Here is a 21,243-nt window from a genome sequence, read left to right on the forward strand (position 1 = left end):
AATCTGCCTGCAGTGCAGGAGACCTGGGTTCAATCCCTGGGTTGGGAAGATACCCTGGAGAAGGGAGAGGTTACCCACTCAAGTATTCTGGCCTGGAGAATTCCATGGACTGTGTAGTCCATTGGGTTGCAAAGAGTCGAACATGACTCAGTGAGTTTCATTAAGACCAAACTATGGTCGGAATATCTTGGTGGTGGTTTCAGCTGTCACTGAAAAGTTCCTGAATTCTACCTTAATGCTCAGTCTTTACTTCCATCAAATTTCACCAGATATGAAGATGGTATTTTTATGGAAACCCTAGACAGGGGGAAAGGGGTGAAGATGAGCAGTATTTGACTCACTGAAAAGAAATTAATAGTTGCTGATAAGCATACATTTGCTGGCATTTTAATACTGGTGAATGACATGAAGAAGAAAAGAAAAAAATGTAGTATTTATCATCATACTGCATACCATCTTTATAGACTAATAATGAAACTTTTGTCAAAGGGCACAAAGTATCAGTTATACAAGATGAATAAATTCAAGAGGTCTATTGTAAAGCATAGTGCCTAGAGTTAATAATACTGTTACAAATTAATAATAACAAGTTAATAATACTGATACAAATTTATCAATGTATTACTTAAAAATGTACATGGATAATCATTAAAGTATTAAAAAAGATTGCAAGGTGGTGACAATAGCCTTTAAAATGAGGTTTTGGTTTTCTTAAGGCAAATGTATTTTTGTATACCTAAATATTTGCTAATAGGATATATCTTTATATATAATATATTATATTACAAAAACATAATAAGAGAGTGAGAGGAAACTGTTGGAAGTGATGGATAAGTTTATGGTATAGATTGTGGTGACAGTTTCACAAGTGTATACTTCCTCCAAACTCATTAAGTAGGATACATCAATTATGTATGTACTATCAATTATATTAATTACATAGTCATGTAGTTAAATTTAATCCTGTAGTTAAATATATAATTGTGTGCTAAATATACAGTTATATTAATTATATATTACTTGTATGTCAAAAAATTCTCTTACATTCAAAAAACTTTTTGTAAGAAAACAGATGACATAAGCAAAACAAAAAGACAAATTACCAAATGAAAGGAAATATTTACTACAAATTACTCAATAGATAAAGAATCAATGTATACAACCGAATCCAAAAAAACCCAGACTACTCCAACATATTGAAAATGGTCAAAGGATATGAAAGCAATTCATAAGTGTGCAAAAATAAAATCATCCTAATTTTCAACTAGAGAAATGTAAATTAAAGCAACAATACTTTTTCTTCATCCAGATTTTTGGTTAAAATTTAAAAACTTTGATGATGACAAATGCTGGTGATCATGCAGGAAAATATAAACTGGTGGAAATAGAAGCATATTTAGGTAATAGACTTTGTTCAGTTCTGTTAAGACTAAGAATATACATTACTGGCTCTTAATTAGGGGTTTCAGGTTTTGGTATCTACCTTAGATATACTTGCATACATAAACAAGGAGGCATCTATCTATCTATCTAGTCCAGCAAACAGTTGGAAAAACCAATTCGGGAAATGCTATAAAACCAAGCAGAACTGTGATAGTTTGAAGTTAAAAGGAATTATCTAAATCTATAATTTAACATGGAGAGATTTCTAAGATAAGTCCTTGAGTGAAAAAGAAAGCAAGTTATATGATTAAACTTATCCATTTATGTAAATCACTGTACAGAAACAAATTTATCAATGTATTATTTAAAAATGTACATGGATAATCATTAAAGTATTAAAAAAGACTGCAAGGTAGTGACAATAGCCTTTAAAATGAGGTTTTGGTTTTTTTAAGGAGAAAGTATTTTTGTATTATGTGAGTGATTAAAATTAATTTCAATAAAACTCTGATGATTAGCTCTAGACACATGAGAGAGAGGTCAAAATGAAAAACTCAGAAATGGAGGAAAATCCATGTTGGATTTGGTAGTAAGCAGTAAGTTCACTTAAATGTAGAAACAAGGCTAAATAATAAGGCGATTATGCTTTTTAGAGTACATTTCATATACTAATTTTTAAGTCCTGACATGACAAAAATATAATAAAGAGAAGTGAGTATGAAGAGAAAGGCAAGAAATGGTGTTTTTCTTTCTGGCTTACTTCACTCTCTATAATAGACTCAAGTTTCATCCACCTCATTAGAACTGATTCAAATGTATTCTTTTTAATGGCTGAGTAATATTCCATCATGTATATGTACCACAGCTTCCTTATCCATTCGTCTGCTGATGGACATATAGGCTGCTTCCATGTCCTGGCTATTATAAACAGTGCTGTGATGAACACTGGGGATATACACCATGGAATATTACTCAGCCATTAAAAATAATTCATTTGAATCAGTTCTAATGAGATGGATGAAACTGGAGCCCATTATACAGAGTGAAGTAAGCCAGAAAGATAAAGACCAATACAGTATACTAACGCATATATATGGAATTTAGAAAGATGGTAACGATAACCCTATGTGCAAAACAGAAAAAGAGACACAGATGTACAGAACAGACTTTTGGACTCTGTGGGAGAAGGCAAGGGTGGGATGTTTCGAGAGAACAGCATCGAAATATGTATATTATCAAGGGTGAAACAGATCACCAGCCCAGTTTGGATGCATGAGACAAGTGTTCGGGGCTGGTGCGCTGGGAAGACCCAGAGGGATCGGGTGGAGAGGGAGGTGGGAGGGGGGATCAGGATGGGGAACACATGTAAGTCCGTGGCTGATTCATGTCAATGTATGGCAAAAACCACTACAATATTGTAAAGTAATTAGCCTCCAACTAATAAAAATAAATGGAAAAAAAAGAACACATTGTATTGATAAATTTCTTAGTGTACTGTTTCTATAAATATTTTTGTCTAGATGAGAAAATTCTCCACAAAGATAAAGCTATATCTTTTACTGTAAGCTTCTTTAGTTCCTTCTTGAATGACTGATAGGATGTTAGAACCGACACCAAACAAATAGTGACAGGACAAATGGTACAGACTGTGGCAACCTTTTCTCAGGAAGTACCATGGCCTCATTCTCTAATGTGGTTAGCTGTGCAAAACTCGGTGTTGCAGTGGCTTGAATTCAGCAGTTCAGCTACTCGTTCTGTATTGTATATTATAATTACACATATGCTACCTATGTTGTATTACTAAATATCCAAGAAAATATCCTCTTTGGCAATTTTCTTTTTGAATCTACCCACTTTCTATTAATACTTATAACCACATCATACGCTAGTCAGAAGGTCATTTTGATAGTTGGACAGGTGCTTAAGAAATAAAGACTCAGAATTCATGGGATGAGGATAGTCTCCTGATCAAATTACTTGGCTTCTTTAAGAACCAGTTTCCTCACTTACAAATGGGTTGATGGTTCTTCGGATCTTACCTCATAGGGAAAGTGTAGGAAGGGTATATATAAAATACCTTGAACTTCATACATTATACTCTGGTCAATGTCATTTTAACTATGATGGCTGAGTCTTACCTGATGAACAAATCAGGGAGTTGAATGTTACTTCCTTCTCTAGTCCTTCAGGCTTTAGGAGGAAAGAAAAAAGTTAGAAATGAGAGACTTTCAGGACATAGGGGAACTACAGGTTTCTTGATGAAGAAAAGTATTGGAATGATTTTCAAATGTATTATATAAACAAATTGTTTAAGTGTAAGCAATATATGGAGACAAGTTGATAGATGGGAAAGGGAGGGGAATTATAAAATTAAATCAAGAGAGACAGAGATGAGAGAGAGAGAGAGAGAGAATAATATTGTGAAATATCACATGATCATATATTATTTAGTTCTTCTTACCCAAAAGCTGGAACTCCAACTGGGTTCACCACTGTTTTTCTTGACTCATTGTGAGCCATCAAAAAAAAAAAAAAAAAAAAAAAAAAAGCGGGCTTACTTACCTCAACCAGCAGGGGCTTGATGATAGTGTCTTTCCTTCCATGCTCAGGGACCACAGGCACCTCATTTCCACACAGCTCTTGAGACTCCACTGCCTCTGCGCTCACTGTGAAATTCACATTCCCTAGAAAATGGGGACCAGTAGAGATGAGCGCCATCTCTGTCTTCTTCAGTGACTCCAAACCCCAAGGTTTATACATGTTTAATGCTCTGTGACTTTTTATTTTGGTCTATAAAAATATAGGAGCAGGTATAGAAGTAGCATAGACTAGAGGCTAATGATACTGAGAATCCAAGGTGGAGATGGAGGTGAGGGAAAGGGGGTATCCTTTTAGACATCCTAGAATTAAAGAAAGAAAAATATTCTACCTTCTGGTGGAGTGGGGGGCACATTCTTTGCCTGGATATAAGGATCCCATAGATATATACAATTTTTAGGTAGAGAACTGCCTATAAGAGACTGTCTCTCACCTAAGGACTTTGGGGTCACCGCCCAGGACACGGTCTGCCGGCCATTCCCACAGATGCAGTGAGTCTCTTGTTCCTCGTCTTCTGGAATAGCTAGGAATGCAGGAGAGGCTTCTAGGTGCACACTGACCTGAAACCATGGGTGAGACAAAGAGACAAATGAACCAGAGGAAAAGGGAACCAAAGAGGGAATGGCTTAAAGTAAAGCACATTGGGGGATTAAGTAGATTTCAGGTTGCCTAACACTGAAGATAATTTAAATGAAGACTGAGCATCTTATGGGTGGATCTGACACCTAAATCTTGGTATGTGGGGGCAATCTGCTCTTTCACGTGGTAGGAGCAGAGGTGAAGAAAAGTCATGACAGTAGGTTTGTTGCCTGTGGAAGCTCTACTCCTTTGGCTTAGGTTTTTTTTTTTTTTAATTTATTTTTAATTGGAGGATAATTGCATTACAGTGTTGTGTTGCTTTCTGCCATACAGCAGTACGAATGAGCCATAATTGTACACATATCCTCTTCCTCCTGAACCTCCTTCCCACTCTCTTGGCTTAGGATATCAACCACACCTTCAGGTCTCCCAGCAGAGTATATAAGATTTATAAACAGTTATGGTGAGATGTAAAAATTAAGTTTAATATAATTAATCATATATGAAAAGTTAAATATTATGGGAATTCAGAGGTTGAAATCTTGGAGAACAGAAGACATGAGGATTATGATAAGGTCAGAACCTTGTTTTACATTGTCATTTGGTATTTGGAGATATCAGAAACTGTGGTCATATAATATCTGAATATTTCTGACGGTATTCTCTCCTGATGGGCCCACCTTATACATAGGAAGTTTGTCAGTATTCCCAGGAATGCAGTTTTTAATTTACTGGATGGTTACTTGTGTTCAATTTAAGAAAGAGAGGTCATTACCCGGATGCATTTGGGAAGGTAGTTCAACACTGTGGCCTTGAGTGTGAAGGCCTCTCCACGGATCACAGAGTAGGGCATCGTAAGCTCCACAAAGAAGGGCTGGAAGACTCGGAGAGAGGCAGTCGGAGAGAGACCAAGTCCAGTGTCACTGGACAGGCAGAGGGCCCCTGCCTTCCACTCAGTGATGGTATCAGGGACTGTTACTTCTACTTCATGCACACCTGAGGAGCTGGGGAGGATGGCCATGTGAAGAACAAAAAGCAAGCAGTTAAAATACAGGCCTTGTTGTTGTTTAGTTGCTAAGTTGTGTCCAACTCTTTGAGACTGTATGGACTAGAGCCCACCAGGGTCCTCTGTCCATGGGATTCTCGAGGCAAAAACACTGGCGTGGGTTGCCATTCCCTTCCTCAGGGGATCTTCCTGACTCAGGGATTGAACCCATGTCTCCTGTATTGGCAGGCAGATTCTTTACACTGAGCCACCAGGGAAGCCCAAATACAGGCATAGTTTGTTTTATTGTGCTTTACAGTTCTGTGTTTTTTAACAAATTGTTTGTGGCAATCCTGTGTCAAATGAGTCTGTTTGTGTCATTTTTCTACCAGCATTTGCTCACTTCAGGTCTCTGTGTCACATTTTGGTAATTCTCTCAATATTTCAAACTTTTACATTATTATTATATTTGTTGTGGTGATCTGTGATCAGTAATTTTTGGTGTTACTACTTTAATTGTTTTGGGGTGCCATGAACTGCACTCATGTAAGACAGCAAACTTGATAGATAAATGCTGTGTGTGTCTGACTGCTCCACTGACCAGCCATTCATTCCCCTAACTCTCTTCCTCTTCTCAGGCTTCCCTTTCCCTGAGACACAACAATACTGAAATTAGGCCAATTAATAATCCTAGGATTATTATTATTATTATTATTCATCCTAGGATGAATCCTAGTGTTCAATGAAAGGAAGAATTGCACCCCTCTCAATTTAATAAACCAAAAGCTAGAAATAAGGTTTTCCCTGTTGTTTCAGTGGTGAAGAATTCACCTGCCAATGCAGGGGACATGGGTTTGATCCTGGTCTGGGAAGATCCCACATGCCCCAGGGCAACTAAGCCAGTGCACAACTACTTGAGCCCATGCTCTAGAGCCCATGTTCCACAATAAGAGTAGCCATTGCAATAAGAAGCCCACATACCACAACAAAGAGTAGACTCCACTCTCTGCAACTAGAGAAAACCTTCATGAAGCAACAAAGACCCAGTACAGCCAAAAATAAATAAATGCAATTTTTAAAAAAGCTAGAAATGATTAAGCTTTGTGGGGAACTCAAGTTGGAAGCTAGGCCTCTTGTACCAGTTAGCCAAGTTATGAATGCTCAGGAAAGTTCTTAAAGGAAATTAAAAGTACTACTTGGGTAAACACTTAGATGATAAGATAGAAAATCAGCCTTACTGCTTGACATAGAGAAAATTTGAGTGATTTGGAGAGAAGACCAAACCAGCCACAACATTTCCTGAAGCCAAAGCCTGATCCAGAGCAAGGCCCCAACTCTCTTTGGTTCAACTCTCTTCAATTCTTTGTGGGGTGAGAGAATAAGGGAGCTGCAGAAGAGGTTGAAGCTGCCAGAGAATGGTTCATGAGGCTTAAGGGAAGAAGTCAACGCTATAACATAAAAGCTCAAGGTGATGTAGCAAGTGCTCATATAGAAGCTGCTGCAAGTTATCCAGAGGATAATTAGTGAAGGTGATTACACTAAATTACAGATTTTTAAATGTAGATGAGACAGCCTTATATTGAAAGAACATGCCAACCAGGACTTTCATAGCTGGAGAGGAAAAGTCAATGTCTGACTTCCAATCTTCAAAGAACAGGCAGACTCCCTAGTTAGGGGCTAATGCAGCTAGTGACTTGAAGTTGAAACCAGTGCTCATTTATTATTCTGAATATTGTGGGGCCCTTCAGAATTATGCTAAATCTACTCTGCCTGTGCTCTATAAATGGAACTACAGAGCCTGTATGATAGAACATCTGTTTACAACATGGTTTACTAAATATTTTAAGCCCACTGTTGAAACCTACTGCTTAGAAAGAAAAGATCCCTTTCAAAATACTATTGCTCATTGACAATGTACCTGGTTTCCCAAGAGCTCTGATGGAGATGCTCAATGAGATTAATGTTGTCATCATGCCTGCTAACACAATAATCATTGAAGTCCCTGGATCAAGAAATAGTTTTGACTTCCAAGTCTCATTCTTTAAGGAATGTATGTTGTAAGGCTTTAGCTGCCATATATGGTTGAGTCCTCTATGGATCTGGGCAAAATCAATTGAAAACCTTTTGGAAAGGATTCACCATTCTAGGTGCCATTGAGAACATTCATGATTCAAAGGAAGAGGTCAGACTGTTAACACTAACAAGAGTGTGAAAAAAGTGGATTCCAACTCTCATGGATGACTTGGAGGGGTTAAGACTTCAGTGGAGGAAGTAACTGCAGATGTGGTGTAAATAGCGAGAGAACCAGAATTAGAAGTGCAGCCTGACGATGTGACCAAATTGCTGCAATCTCCTGTTCAAACTTGAATGGATAAGGAGTTGCTTTTTGTGGATGAGCAAAGAAAGTGGTTTCCTGAGATGGAGACTACTCCTGTGGAAGATACTGTAAATTGTTGAAATGACAACAGAAGAGTTAGAATATTACATAAACTTAGTTGCCAAAGCCATGGCAGAGTTTGAGAGGACTGACTCCAATTTTGAAAGACATTCTACAATGGGTACGTGCTATCAGACAGCAGAGGAATTGCTCATGCACAGCAAGGAAGACCCAGCGGAGTCAATAATAAATAATAATTGAAAAGTGAAAATAAAATAAATAGAAAATAAATAAGTAATTTTAAAGAAGTTGCTTACCTTACAACCACCAAGTCCCAGATCCATGTCTCAGGGAAGTACTTTCGCACAGTCTCTGTGGGAGGCTCCGCAGTATCCTCAAGATGCATAAAATCACCATGTCTTCCCATTTCAGCTACGACTGTGGAGCAAACAGTAACAATAACTATAAAGAAAAAGCTTATGAAAGATTGTAATAAGTGCTACAAAAGAAATAGGGTGATGAAAAAGATAGGAACTGGGAAAGGACACTTGGGTTAAAGGAAAGCTTCTTGGAGGAGGTGATATTTTTAGGTGAATTCTGAAGTATTACAGTAAGCTATAAGTGAGCTGGGGGAAGTGAGCCCCAGTCAGAGAACAGTGAGACCCAGAGGCAGAAAGAATCTTGGATAAACATTGGGGTACATGTGCCTCTTTCAATTCTGGTTTCCTTGGTGTGTATGCCCAACAGTGGGATTGTCATCACAGCACTGTTTATAATAGCCAGGACATGGAAGCAACCTAGATGTCCATCAGCAGACGAATGGATAAGAAAGCTGTGGTACATATACACCATGGACTATTACTCAGCCATTCAAAAGAATTCATTTGAATCAGTTCTAATGGGGTGGATGAAACTTGAGTCTATTATACAGAGTGAAGTAAGCCAGAAAGAAAAACACCAATACAGTATACTAACACATATATATGGAATTTAGAAACATGGTAATGATAACCCTGTATGCGAGACAGCAAAAGAGACACAGATGTATAGAGGAGTCTTTTGGATTCTGTGGGAGAGGGCGAGGGTGGGATGATTTGGGGGAATGGCATTGAAACATGTATAATATCATATGTGAAACGAATCACCAGTCCAGGTTCTATGCATGATAAAGGGTACTCAGGGCTGGTGCACTGGGATGACCCAGAGGGATGGGATGGGGAGGGAGGTGGGAGGGGAGTTCAGGATGGGGAACATATGTACACACCTGGTGGATTCATGTCAATGTATGGCAAAACCACTACAATATTGTTAAGTAATTAGCCTCCAATTAAAATAAATAAATTTATATTAAAAAAAAAGAACCTTGGAGAGTCTGTGAAAGGAGACCTAGAGGCAGAAAGGAGGCTCTGCAGTACTGCATGTTGTACTAAGTGGTAAGGGTTATGACTTGAGGTCTGGATTTGGTCTGCTACTCTGCAGGAGCAAAGAAAAACCATACTCAGACATTATGACAGTGGCTTTGAGAAATAGTTTATAGGAGTGACAGGATCAAGAATTTAAAAAGCTCTTTATTCCCCAATTTTTATCCATCCTATATATAATAGTTTGCATCTACTGACCCTAAACTGCCAGTTCACCCCTCTCCAACCCTTCCTTCCTTCTTGGCAACCCAAGTCTGCTGTCCATGTCTTGAATCACAAGTTCTTTTTGGTTAATTTCATCACATTTTATCTTTTTTAAAGAATTATTTTATTTGGTTCAATATATTAGGCAATTAATTAATTTTTACCTGGAGAAGCTAATAGTCTTTGAGGCTGTATTCTATATTGTTCAGGCTGTGGACATATCTTGGGTTTATGAATCTTTGAGTTGGTGAATGCCTTCAAGCCCATATCCTGTAAAGGAAATCATAACCGAATCAGTACATCAATATTTTAAAACATGTATATACCCATTCTTCTTTTCATAGAATTTAACAATCTAACTAGGTTAATATTAAACTTTTAATGTTCACATGAGTAAAAAGGGAATTGATAAAGAGATAATTTTATTCTGGCTTTAAACCTCTTTCAAAGGTAATTATTTTACATGTGTGATATTTATAAATATCACAAGGCAATGAATTTCAGTAAAAAGACAAAACAAAATTCGCTTAATAGTCCCAGAAGTTCCAGTCTTAGTTATGTTGCTCTCGCAGATCTGCTACTATTAGTAGACGTTGGAGAAGTTACTTGACCTCTCCATGTTCCATTGCCCTCAACTATGATACGGAAGCATTAAAATAAATATTCTTTCCATGGATAATATTTTGTGAACCTTAAGAAGTGACCATCAGCAGTATAAGGGACTTACCTGTAGGAAGCTATACATATCTTTTTCATTTGTATTTGCTACTGGGGAATACATGATTCCGTTGATATAGACATTGTCACGACTGATGCAGTCTTCATTGTCTTCCTCCTGTTTATTTACACTTGAGGGGAAACTGCTGAGGTCCTTGACTGGTAGCAGGTTGTAAACCTGTACAAATGCAAAGGACAAAAGGACAAAATTAAAGACTTCCGTGGAGGCCCAGTGGTTAAGAGTCCACGCTTCCAAAGCAGGGGGCTCGAGTTTGACCCCTGGTTGGGGAGCTAAGAACCCACAGTGTAGGGGGCACCATCCCCTCAAAAAGGGTTAAACAATTAAAAAAGCCAAAATTATTTGTGGCTTACTTTTCTTAAGTTCAAGGAGAAAAGAAAAGACTAATCACTGTCAGACTTTCTTTGGGTGGCTCTGTTGCTTAGATAATTTATAGAGAAGATGATTTTGAAGATGTTTAACAGTTGTTAGGGGAAAAAAAACATTCCTATCCAAGTCCCCAAAGATCATAATCCTTTGTTACAAAATTCAGAGACAAACCCTAGACTCTATGTTGGAATGGAATAAAATTTAATTAAGAGAAACTGAGGTTTGCTGTACTTGGGAGATTGTGTAACACTTTGGGATAAGAGAATTAAGTAATAGTTTTGTCTCTACCTGGTGGTTAGCAACAGACTCAGTGTATAACAAAGTAAATGGATGCATGTTCTAAAGAGGCACATGGATAAGCCTGTATCCTCTCTATAGGTCAGGATGGTATTTTCTTAGTATTAATGATGGCAACAAAATGCTCCATATCTTTATAAAATACATAAACTTGATTGTAGAATACTGAAAATGATACTTGCAAACTCACTTCAACAGGAAAAATAAAACAAACATAAAAATCCTGTCAAAATTGTTTGACAAGATTAGATGAGCCCAATGAAAGTGAGTAGCACAATGAAATGAAACACTTTCTCAAAGGCAGCTCCCTCTTAGCATCTCTGTCTCCTTGCTCTGCTTTATTTTTCTTGAAAGCATATAATGTAATTATTGTCTGTCTCACCTACAAAAATGTAAGATCCATGAGTGCATAGATTTTTTTCTTTCTAGTAGTTCACTATTGAGATCCCCAGAATTTAGGCATACAGTAGGCATACCCAGAACACAGTAGGCACTAAATAAGTTTGTGTGGACTGAATGACTTATGCTACTAGCTGCTCGCATTTCATTACTGAAACATTATCACAGATTGAGAGGAACTCTTGTTCTAACCCAGGTCTGCTCCTAAATACCTGAAAGTGTCTTGTTTTGTTATTAACAAACTAGTAGAATCTTCTGCCTTATCTATCCACTAAGGTTGTTATAATTAAAAAAAATTTTTGAGAACTATGAAATTATGTTATATAAGCATAAAACATTAATTTAATTTGCCCACATATTTCTTGCCTCCACTATGCATTTAAAATTTCCTTTAGAAGTACCTTAAGATTTTTAATTAAATACCATTGGAAGGACCAAAAAGTCCTTTACTTATAAGTTTCTCTTGTAGGGAAGAAAACACATAACTTTCCCTTTAAAAAATTTTAATAGTAAAAAAATTCTTCATAAGAGGTATTCCAATTGGCCTCACTGAAAATTTGAAGAAATGGGTAAATTACTATTAGGACACATTAAGTAGTTTCTTGTTGTTACATTCAGCATGTTCTTCTGTTATTTTTCCTATTAGCCCAATATTTTATTTCATTTAACTTATTTATCTATGTATTATTATTATTTTTTAGGATTTATTTATTTGGCTGCGTTGGGTCTCAGTTGCGCATGAGGGAATCTAGTTTCTGACCAGGGATCAAACCCCTGCTTTGGGAGGTCAGAGTTTTAGCCACTGGACCACCAGGGAAATCCCCTAACCCAATATTTTAAAAGGTTTCATTTAATAATGTCATTTGTCACACAGCAATTAATTTTTCCTAATTTTTATTCATCAGAGACAATATAGATCTTCCTTCAGAAACTGTGTTCATCAGGGGAAATGCAATGTTACAACTGATACAATCTTATAAAAATTTGATATTTCATTTAGCCTGTGCAGTCTTAGTACAGGTATATGTACCACTTCTGTTAGACTTTTTGAAATATTGAAACTAGTTTGAAAACTCTTATTACTGGGTTCATAAAGCTCTTCGATGTCAGGGATTTTGGATGGTGCATCATTTATACCCATATATTCATATGTAATATCTTCCTTACCAAAAAAAAGTGCACATGAAAGAGCTCAAAATGATTAACTCCTAGATAAATATAACTTTAATAGAACCACCCCACTGTCCTTGCTCTGAGTCCCCTTGGGGCCCTTCCTGGCCCCTGGGGCTCACAGAACTCACCGTGGCTGCTGAGAGCTCAGCTTCAGGCCTCATGAGCAGCACACTTTGGTCCACGGCACGGAGGGCACAGAGGGACTGAGGGGAAGCGGTGACTCGAAGGTGGGCCTGGGAAGCCGGGAAACTTTGTCTGGGGCTGAAGTTCAAACCCACCTGTGGAATTGGGGACAAGGTCAGAAGAACAAATTTCCTGATTGATCCATGGATTCACCAGCCTTTCCTGGGTGTTCCTCAAATTTGGTGCAAAATCACTCTGACTTTGTTGATGTTTGACACCATGTGAGTCTTGAGGCTTTTGATTCCCTATTTGTCATTCTGATATTCATCAGTTGAGCTATTATAATGATATCTATTTTTATAAGTTATTAAATTTGAGACTCCACTTTCCACCTTTGATCCATAATGAGGTGTTCTTTAACTGTGGCTAGAATACAAATGGTTCTAGATACTCTTGCATTTTTCTTTGGTGCTTTCGTAGTTTTATCAACTTGGTTACATATGTCCCAACACTTCACCGTAAAAGAAGGGAACAAGGTTCTGTGAACTGTATCACATGGTAAGAGGTAATGCATGGGAATTTTGTCCTAGGAGTCAAGTGACATGGCTTCTTTCTTTTCTTTTTTTTCTTTAATTGCGTATAGTTCCTTTACAATGTTGTGTTAGAGTCTGTTGTGCAATGAAGGGACTCAGTGATATGTATACATATATCCCCTCCCTCGTGGGCCTCCCTCCCACCCCCTGCCCCCAACACCCATCCTGGTCATCACAGAGCACCAAGCTGAGCGCCCTGTACCTTACAGCAGCTTCCCACTAGCTGTTTTACACATGCTGGTGCATATACATCAATCCTAATCTCCCAATTTATCCCACCCTCCTTACCCACTCCTTGTTCACACATCTGTTCTCTACATCTGCGTCTCTATTCCTGCCCTACAAATAGTTCATCTGTACCATTTTCCTAGATTTCAAAAATATGTGTTAACATATGATATTTGTTTTTCTCTTGGCTTCTTAGTGTGATCTGCCGTTACCTTGCTGAAAATTTCTGGAGGATTCATTTAACCCCTTTGGCCCCAATGCTCAAGTGTAGAAAAGAATTGATAGTGACAGTAACTTCTAGTTTTAAATGTTGAAAATTTTACCATATAAAGCACTCACCTTGTTGGTCAGACAGTGTTCAACCTCATATCTTGCAGAATCCCCTACCACTTCCCCGTCAGGTAAAATGGCATAGATGAGCAGCCTAGCGACAGGAGCGATGTCTGACTCCACAGGGACTGACATGGAAAAATGGCCTTGCACTGGAGCACAGAGACAATAAGGAAGTGATCATGGGTTAGAGTTCAAGGTTAAAATAATGCTTTTCTGTTGTATCAGTATAAAGTCATTTCAGGAGCCTGGTTTGTCTGATGACTCTATTAGTAATGTGATGTTGTTTAGTCGCTAAGTCCTCTCTGACTCACTGCAACCCCATGAACTGTAGCCCACCAGGCTTCTCTGTCCATGGGATTTCCCAGGCAAGAATACTGGAGCGGGTTGCCATTTCCTTCTCCAGGGAATCTTCCTGACCCAGGGATCGAACCCGAGTCTCCTGTTTGGCAGGTGGATTCTTTACCACAGAGCCACCAGGGAAGCCCAGTAAGCGTAGCAGATATAAGAAATAGATGCAATAAATGTATGACCACCTTTAAGAACCCTGGCTTAAAAAGAACTTTATCAAAGTCTTCTCGTCTCTGAAAATGATCCTCCGCAGTTTTAAGCTTGAGTTCATCTGTATAAAATTTTGATGCCATCTAAAGATGTGGCTTGGCTTCCATTTGATTTAGACTTCACAGTGGAGAAAGGAAATAGAACTTGCAGTTGTGAGATATAATAGTAAGAGTTTAATGCATTGTATTTACCCTCATATCCTCTGTAACTTTCTATGAACCAAATATTCTATTTTTTATTCTTAAGAGGAGTACTGAGCTCCTTTGAAAGTTGTTTTTTGACACATACATAGATTTGTTAGAATCAAGCTTCTCCAAGTCTACTGTAGCACTTCTGCATTGCTACAAAGAAGCAACAAAAAGTAGTTCATGGTAGTTCACCTATAATTTTCTAGTAAGGGATCTTTTAGATTCCCTTAGGATAAGCAAAAAGTTCAGAGATTATATTGTTTCACATTTGTTTCTGTGGAAAGTCTGATTCAATGTTGGAAAAACTCAATTTATCTCTTCATAAGTCATAAATATCTTCAAAAGGCAAATATAATGTGAAAATGTAAATGACCCAGCACAGGACCAATATATAAAAGACATTGCAAAAAAATAAAATAAAAAAAATAAAAGACACTGCAAAGTTTTAGCTTCTTTCCATTGTCTAAAACAATTTTGAAATGTCATTTTGAGAAGAAGGTTCATGAGTATTTCTTTTGGAAAATCTGGAGTAAGCATAGATTATGAACCAACTCAATATTTTAAGTCTGAACAGATTAACCTGAAGGAAAAGAAAATAAACATTTGATAAAGGGTTTTTAAATAAAGAAACATTATTGCTTTCCCCTTTCAACTTTTCTTTTTTTCTTTTAAAGATTTTTTTTATGCTTACCATTTTTAATGTCTTTATTGTCTATTACAATATTGCTTCTGTTTTATGCTTTGGTTTTTTTGGCCACGAGGCATGTGGGATCTTTGCTCCCCGATCAGGGATCGAACCTAAACCCTCCACATTGGGAGCATGGAGTCTTAACCACTGGACTGCCAGATAAGTCTCCCTTTTCAACTTTTTTTTTTTGAAGGTGGGATGAACAGTCTCTCTCTATTTGAGACTATTCCTGGTATCTTTGCAGCATAAGGCTGCATGTGACAGAGGAGGGCAAATATGAGAAATTATAGAAATACTCACTGTCTCCCTGCTCCACGGGCAGTGTGTGAGTCCCAGATCGGACAATGCCTCCTTTTGCCATTATCTGCAAACAAGGACATGAAAAGGGATTTAATTTGCCTGAAAGAGATCTTAGCCCAAGTTCTTGCCCTCCATGTAATATGCCTGTTTCTTTAAGCCCCTACTGGCAATAATTAGCCTGAAGAGAAGTCAAACTTTCAAAAGGAACATGGGTAAGAGATCAAAGAAGTGATGTGTGAAAGTGGAAGTTGCTCAGTTGTGTCCGACTCTATCCGACCCCATGGACTGTAGCCTGCCAGGCTCCTCTGTCCGTGGAATTCTCCAGGCAAGAATACTGGAGTGGGTTGCCATGCCCTCCTCCAGGGGATCTTCCTGACCCAGGGATCAAACCTGGGTCTCCCTCATTGCAGACAGATTCTTTACTGTCTGAGCCTTCAGGGAAAGAATGTAAAGAGCTTCATAAATGCTTGCCCATGCTTGCCCACACAGTGCTTTTATCTACAGACAGTGAAGGTGGCCCTCCTTCTCACCAGGTAATAGAACACGAGCTCCTTTAGCTCCTTTAGGACCTGTCCCTTCAGCACATAATGTGCCTGGACTGTCTGAGTTTGGCCACAGGGCAGTTCACGAGGCAAAGGCTCAAGGTAGACAAAGCTGTTGCTTTGGGAGAACACAAGATTAGCATTGTGATAAGCATCTTCATGTTCTTCTGACAGCCATTGGTAGCCGTAACAGGGGCTGTGATCCTTGTATTTGACCTGATGAATTAGAAAACCAGGATTAGCTTATAGATTAATTATCAGAGAGAATGGCAGTGTGCTCACAGAGTTGTAGTTTAGTATCCTACCTTAACTAGTGTACCTAGAAATCTTTTGTTCCACACTAAGAAGTGAGAGAGAAGTGCCCCTTATTTTGTTCATCTGTATTGCAGACCCTTTACATGGCAGAGGCTTCCTGGGTTGGTATTTATACTTCTGAAGAGCATATGAGGAGACATCCTTGACTCTGATTAGCTCCCTTGCGTTTCTGTAGCCACTTTATGTATTTAGACAGAGACACTGGAGCTATGAAACCTTACTGGGGAGACTAACTGATCCTCAGAAACTGAAGAATTGCATTTCGGAGAGGAGATGCCTCATTTAGGATGGGTTTCAAATGGATATTATGAATAAATGTAATATTGCAAACTTAGAGGTCTGAGAACACTTTCTGTAACTAGCATTTGTTCAAGAGTTGAGTTTATGTTTGTATGTGTTCAGTCACTCAGTCATGTCCAACTCTTTGCGACCCCATGGACTGCAGCACGCCAGGCCTCCCTGTCCTTCACCATCTCCCAGAGCTTGCTCAAACTCATGTCTATTGAGTCAGTGATGCCATCCAACCATCTCATCCTCTGTTGTCCCCTTCTCCTCCTGCCTTCGATCTTTCCCAGCATCAGGATCTTTTCCAGTGAGTCGCCTCTGCATATCAGGTGGCCACAGTACTGGAGCTTCAGCTTCAGCATCAGTCCTTCCAATGAATATTCAGGGTTGATTTCCTTTAGGATTGACTGGTTTGATTTCCTTGCTGTCCAAGGGACTCTCAAGAGTCTTCTATAGCACCACAATTTGAAAGCATCTATTCTTCGAGTGAAGTAATTGATGCCTGCCTCTCCCAGGCTGTCTTAGGCTGCATGTGTAGAACCCCCCCCACTTTAACCACAACTCTGTGCTGCCTCCTTTTTAATCAACTCTTTCAAAATTGACCTTAAATTAGTTTCTAATTTCTCATTTTTTCCCCTGTCTTCTTTAAGACTACACACAACTTGGAAATGCCATCACTTTTCGGTTGCAACCTTTTTTTCTAAGACTTCTTCATGTCATTGGTAACTTCCTTACAAACTTACCCTGATACTGAGGGAGGTGCCCTTGATGTTGGTGGTGGTGATGGAGAACTCTGCCAGGCCGTGCTCATCAGTGGTGGCATTAGATTTGTGGTTGGCTTCATTTGCTGTGATGAAGATGACTTTATTTGGCATGGGGACACCTTTCCCGTCCACTAGGAGCACCTGAAGATTAAAAGCTGCAGATCAGTTATGTGGCTAATATCCAACAGGCAGCAAACATTCATTTTAGCACAGATATTTATTGTGTCCAATATGTTGAACATGGTTCCAGGCATTGAGGCTACAGCAGTGAACAAAACAACGTTCCTTCTGTCTTCGAGCACCCAGTCCAGGAAAAGAGATAACTGCTAAATAAATGCGTAAGTAATGGGTTTCCCTGGTAGCTAGGCTTCCCTGGTGGTTCAGTGGTAAACAGCCTGCCTGCTAATGAAGACGTGGGTTCAATTCCTGGGTCAGGAAGATCCCCTGGAGAAGGAAATGGCAACCCACTCCAGTATTCTCACCTGGAGAATTCCATGGACAAAGGAGCCTGGTGCGCTATAGTCCATGGGGTCACAAAGAGTCATACACAACTGAGAAACTAACACTTTCAATTTCCGCAAAATCTGACTTTGCCAGTGAAATGTCAGTTGCACGTATGAAGACCAGAACACCAAAATTCTTTCTCTTTTGATTAGAAATGGGACTAAGGGGATAGTTATTTAGCAGGAATAAAATCTCAAAAAGTACAATATATCTCTGAGAAATCTGAAAGAGTGAACTTTCATTTTAGGAAGTGACCAAAGTTTCTGAACATGTGTGCTGTCATAACATAATCAAAACATCCTAAATATCCACTATCTAAACAATCAAAACATCCACCACTCCTCTATAGCCTGATCCTTCTGTCTTTTACACGCTTCACAGCTGACACAGTGTTTCTGTTGAAGACGAGATGCATGGTGATTATACTTGGAGGTACATATGACTGTTATCTTAGACTTCTGGAGTCTGGAAACTCCATTAGCACTTTTGCATATAATAGAAAAATAACAGGAGAAGACTTTTTTGTGTGTGTAGATTTGAGAGAAAAAATTTGTATCTTTAAAATCTTGTGAAAGTGAAAGCATTTGTCACTCAGTCGTGTCTGACTCTTTGCAACCCCATGGATTGTAGCCCCCGCCAGGCTCCTCTGTCCATGGAATTCTCTAGGCAAGAATACTGGAGTGGGCTGCCATTCTCTTCTCCAGAGTATATTCCTGATCCAGAGATTGAACCTGGTTCTCTTGCATTGAAGGCAGATGCTTTATCTTCTGAGCCACCTAAGCAAATATTTTATAATATTTCATAAGTCCAGGGGATCTTCCCAACCCAGGGATTGAACCTGGGTCTCTTGCATCTCCTGCATTGGCAGGCAGATTCTTTACCACTGGCACCACCTGGGAAGGGTAAACCTTAATAGCAGTATTTTATCCCTCTATGTACTGTTTTTAAAATATACTTGTTATTAAAGAAAAAATAACATAAATACAAAATCCATGAAAGAAACAACAGGTACAGTGATTGCCATGTGCTCAGTCATGTCCAACTCTTTGCAACTCCATGCATGGACTGTAGGCTCCATGCATGTAGGAGACTGGCAGGCTCCTCTGTCCATGGGATTCTCTAGGCAAGAATACTGGAGTGGGTTGTCATTTCCTCCTCCAGGGAATCTTCCTGATTCAGAAATCTAACCCCGATCTCCTCCTGCATTGCAGGTGGACTCTCTACTTGCTGAGCCATCTACTGTTTTAGTAGAACCTCTTATATTTCAAAATAAAAACAAAAGCCACCTACCCATCATTTCCATACAAAATTAATGTAGGAAAGATAATGTAATTGGCCAGCATGAATTTTGAGATGCTTATGGAAAAAATATAAAAATCTGAGACTGCATGGTAAGCCATGGGAAAGAGTTTGAATGATAACACACAGGGCTGTTTTAAAAACCTTCTAATTGTAGCGTGGTTTTTATGTATTTGATATACAAATTTACCGAGGAACAAATCTATTTTATGCAGTTTTACACCTTTGACTGGGGGCTTCCCAGGTGGTGCTAGTAAAGAACCCACCTGCCAATGCAGGAGACATACAAGATGCAGGTTCGATCCCTGGGTTGGGAAGATCCCATGGAGGAGGGGATGACTACCACTCCAGTATTCTTACCTGGAGAATCCCCATGGACAGAGGAGCCTGACAGGCTACAGTCCACAGGGTCGCAAAGAGTTGGACACAACTGAAGTGACTGAGCACAAACGCACACATGTTTTTGATTATATTAATCAACAGAAAATACCAGCCAAATGTGGTTTTAGCAAAATATGTTGTGCATATTAGGGGAGAGTATGTTTTGACATGTGAATTGAAAAATACTTCACCTGCCCAGTGAAAGGAATCCCTCGTCTAAGGTTTGAGTCCACTGTGACAAATGAGAGTTTGGTGATGGTTGTTGTTATTTCAGTGGCCCCCTTTCCAGTTAATTCCACCTCTGAAAAAGAAGGAAAAAATAAGTTCTCATTTGGAAGGATTCTCTCCCTGAACTTACACCGCCACCTCCCTCTCATAATTTGGCAAAGGAGCTAAATCAGTGTCTGTTGTTCTTTTCCCATACCCGGGAGGTATACACACCTGTTCCTTTTTCTTGAATCTTGGCTTCCACTTCGATTTTCATTTCAAACTCTTGTCTCTTCATCTGGAAGATCTTGGTGTTTACTTGCTGAGAGAAGCAGCCGTCAGTGTTCAGCTAGGAGAGGATGAAATAAAACACACAAACATAAGACTGGACAAATGGGTGGTCAGGCAGTCTGGTGGGATTTTTTTTTTTTTTGAGGCAACAAGACTTAGGAATTTTGCACGATAACACAATAAATATTCTCTAGGAATTAGTTATTATTATATCTCACAACAGTCTCTGGCTTATAACTGACAGGTGTATTCCTTAGTAGCTGATAATCCCTAGAGTGAATAAGGTATAGAAATTTAAACTGTTAAAATGGGAGTTTGATCCCTGGGTCAGGAAGATCCCCTGGAGAAGGAAATGGCAACTCAGTTCAGGATTCTTGCCAGGAAATCCCATGGACAGAGAAGCCTGGTGGGCTACAGTCCATGGGGTTGCGAGAGTTAGACTCGGCTTAGAAACTAAACATAACAACAGTCTTAGTGTAGGAGGCAGCTAGCTCTTCACTGAAATCTGGCTTCCCTTAGTTTACAGCTGTGGCTGGAAAGTAGCTGCCCATGTGGGGACTGTGTTTCTTCAGGTGGGGCCATGTGACAAACTCTTGCTCATAGAAAGGGGGAAGAACTGAAGCCCTTCCCAGCCAAGGTGGTTAACATGGGTATATTTTGTCTCCTTCCTTCCTGTAGATACTCAAAGGGGCTTTAGATATCAGGTTCTGGGTCCTTGGTGCACAAAGAATACCTACAATTGACAAGAAATAATTCCTATTAGGCTAAGTCACTGATTTTTATCAATAAAAATATTATAGCTAGCGTAGAACTCTTTTATAGATTGGCCTGTTCTTGAATTATCACCATGTTATAACTCACCGCTTGTCAGTGGTGCCTAGGCTGTTAGTCCCTAGGAGTGGCTTCCCACGTACCTGCCCACTGAACTTCTCACAGACAGCATTGGATTCTTCACCATAACAGTTAGAAGGGTTTCTGTACTTTCTGCACACGTTCATAGTCACATGTCCTGGGACAGGCTTCCCATAAGTGTATCTGTTATAAGAGCATTGCCACATGGATCAAATCAGACATTGAACACCCTCATTTTCAACCTGTTTATATTTCCCCTTGAGCTATAGCA

General features: G+C 39.1%; 1 protein-coding gene across 2 annotated transcripts in view; it reads right to left on the reverse strand.

The window, feature by feature from the left end:
- The window catches only part of A2M (alpha-2-macroglobulin), a 66,364-nt gene that overhangs the window by 12,771 nt on the left and 32,350 nt on the right, over nucleotides 1–21,243 (reverse strand). For both annotated transcript variants that reach the window (XM_061124902.1, XM_061124903.1), the window contains exons 8-22: nucleotides 21,035–21,155; nucleotides 20,064–20,178; nucleotides 19,814–19,923; nucleotides 17,418–17,579; nucleotides 16,063–16,290; nucleotides 15,533–15,596; nucleotides 13,805–13,947; nucleotides 12,650–12,799; nucleotides 10,275–10,442; nucleotides 9,712–9,817; nucleotides 8,240–8,360; nucleotides 5,336–5,564; nucleotides 4,415–4,541; nucleotides 3,946–4,067; nucleotides 3,522–3,573 (exon numbers count right to left, since the gene is read on the reverse strand). In XM_061124902.1, the coding sequence (XP_060980885.1) occupies nucleotides 3,522–3,573; nucleotides 3,946–4,067; nucleotides 4,415–4,541; nucleotides 5,336–5,564; nucleotides 8,240–8,360; nucleotides 9,712–9,817; nucleotides 10,275–10,442; nucleotides 12,650–12,799; nucleotides 13,805–13,947; nucleotides 15,533–15,596; nucleotides 16,063–16,290; nucleotides 17,418–17,579; nucleotides 19,814–19,923; nucleotides 20,064–20,178; nucleotides 21,035–21,155 (2,018 nt within the window). The remainder of the gene's footprint in view (nucleotides 1–3,521; nucleotides 3,574–3,945; nucleotides 4,068–4,414; nucleotides 4,542–5,335; nucleotides 5,565–8,239; nucleotides 8,361–9,711; nucleotides 9,818–10,274; nucleotides 10,443–12,649; nucleotides 12,800–13,804; nucleotides 13,948–15,532; nucleotides 15,597–16,062; nucleotides 16,291–17,417; nucleotides 17,580–19,813; nucleotides 19,924–20,063; nucleotides 20,179–21,034; nucleotides 21,156–21,243) is intronic.

The sequence above is a fragment of the Dama dama genome, chromosome 22, assembly GCF_033118175.1.
Source record: "Dama dama isolate Ldn47 chromosome 22, ASM3311817v1, whole genome shotgun sequence".
Taxonomy (NCBI): Eukaryota; Metazoa; Chordata; class Mammalia; order Artiodactyla; family Cervidae; genus Dama; species Dama dama.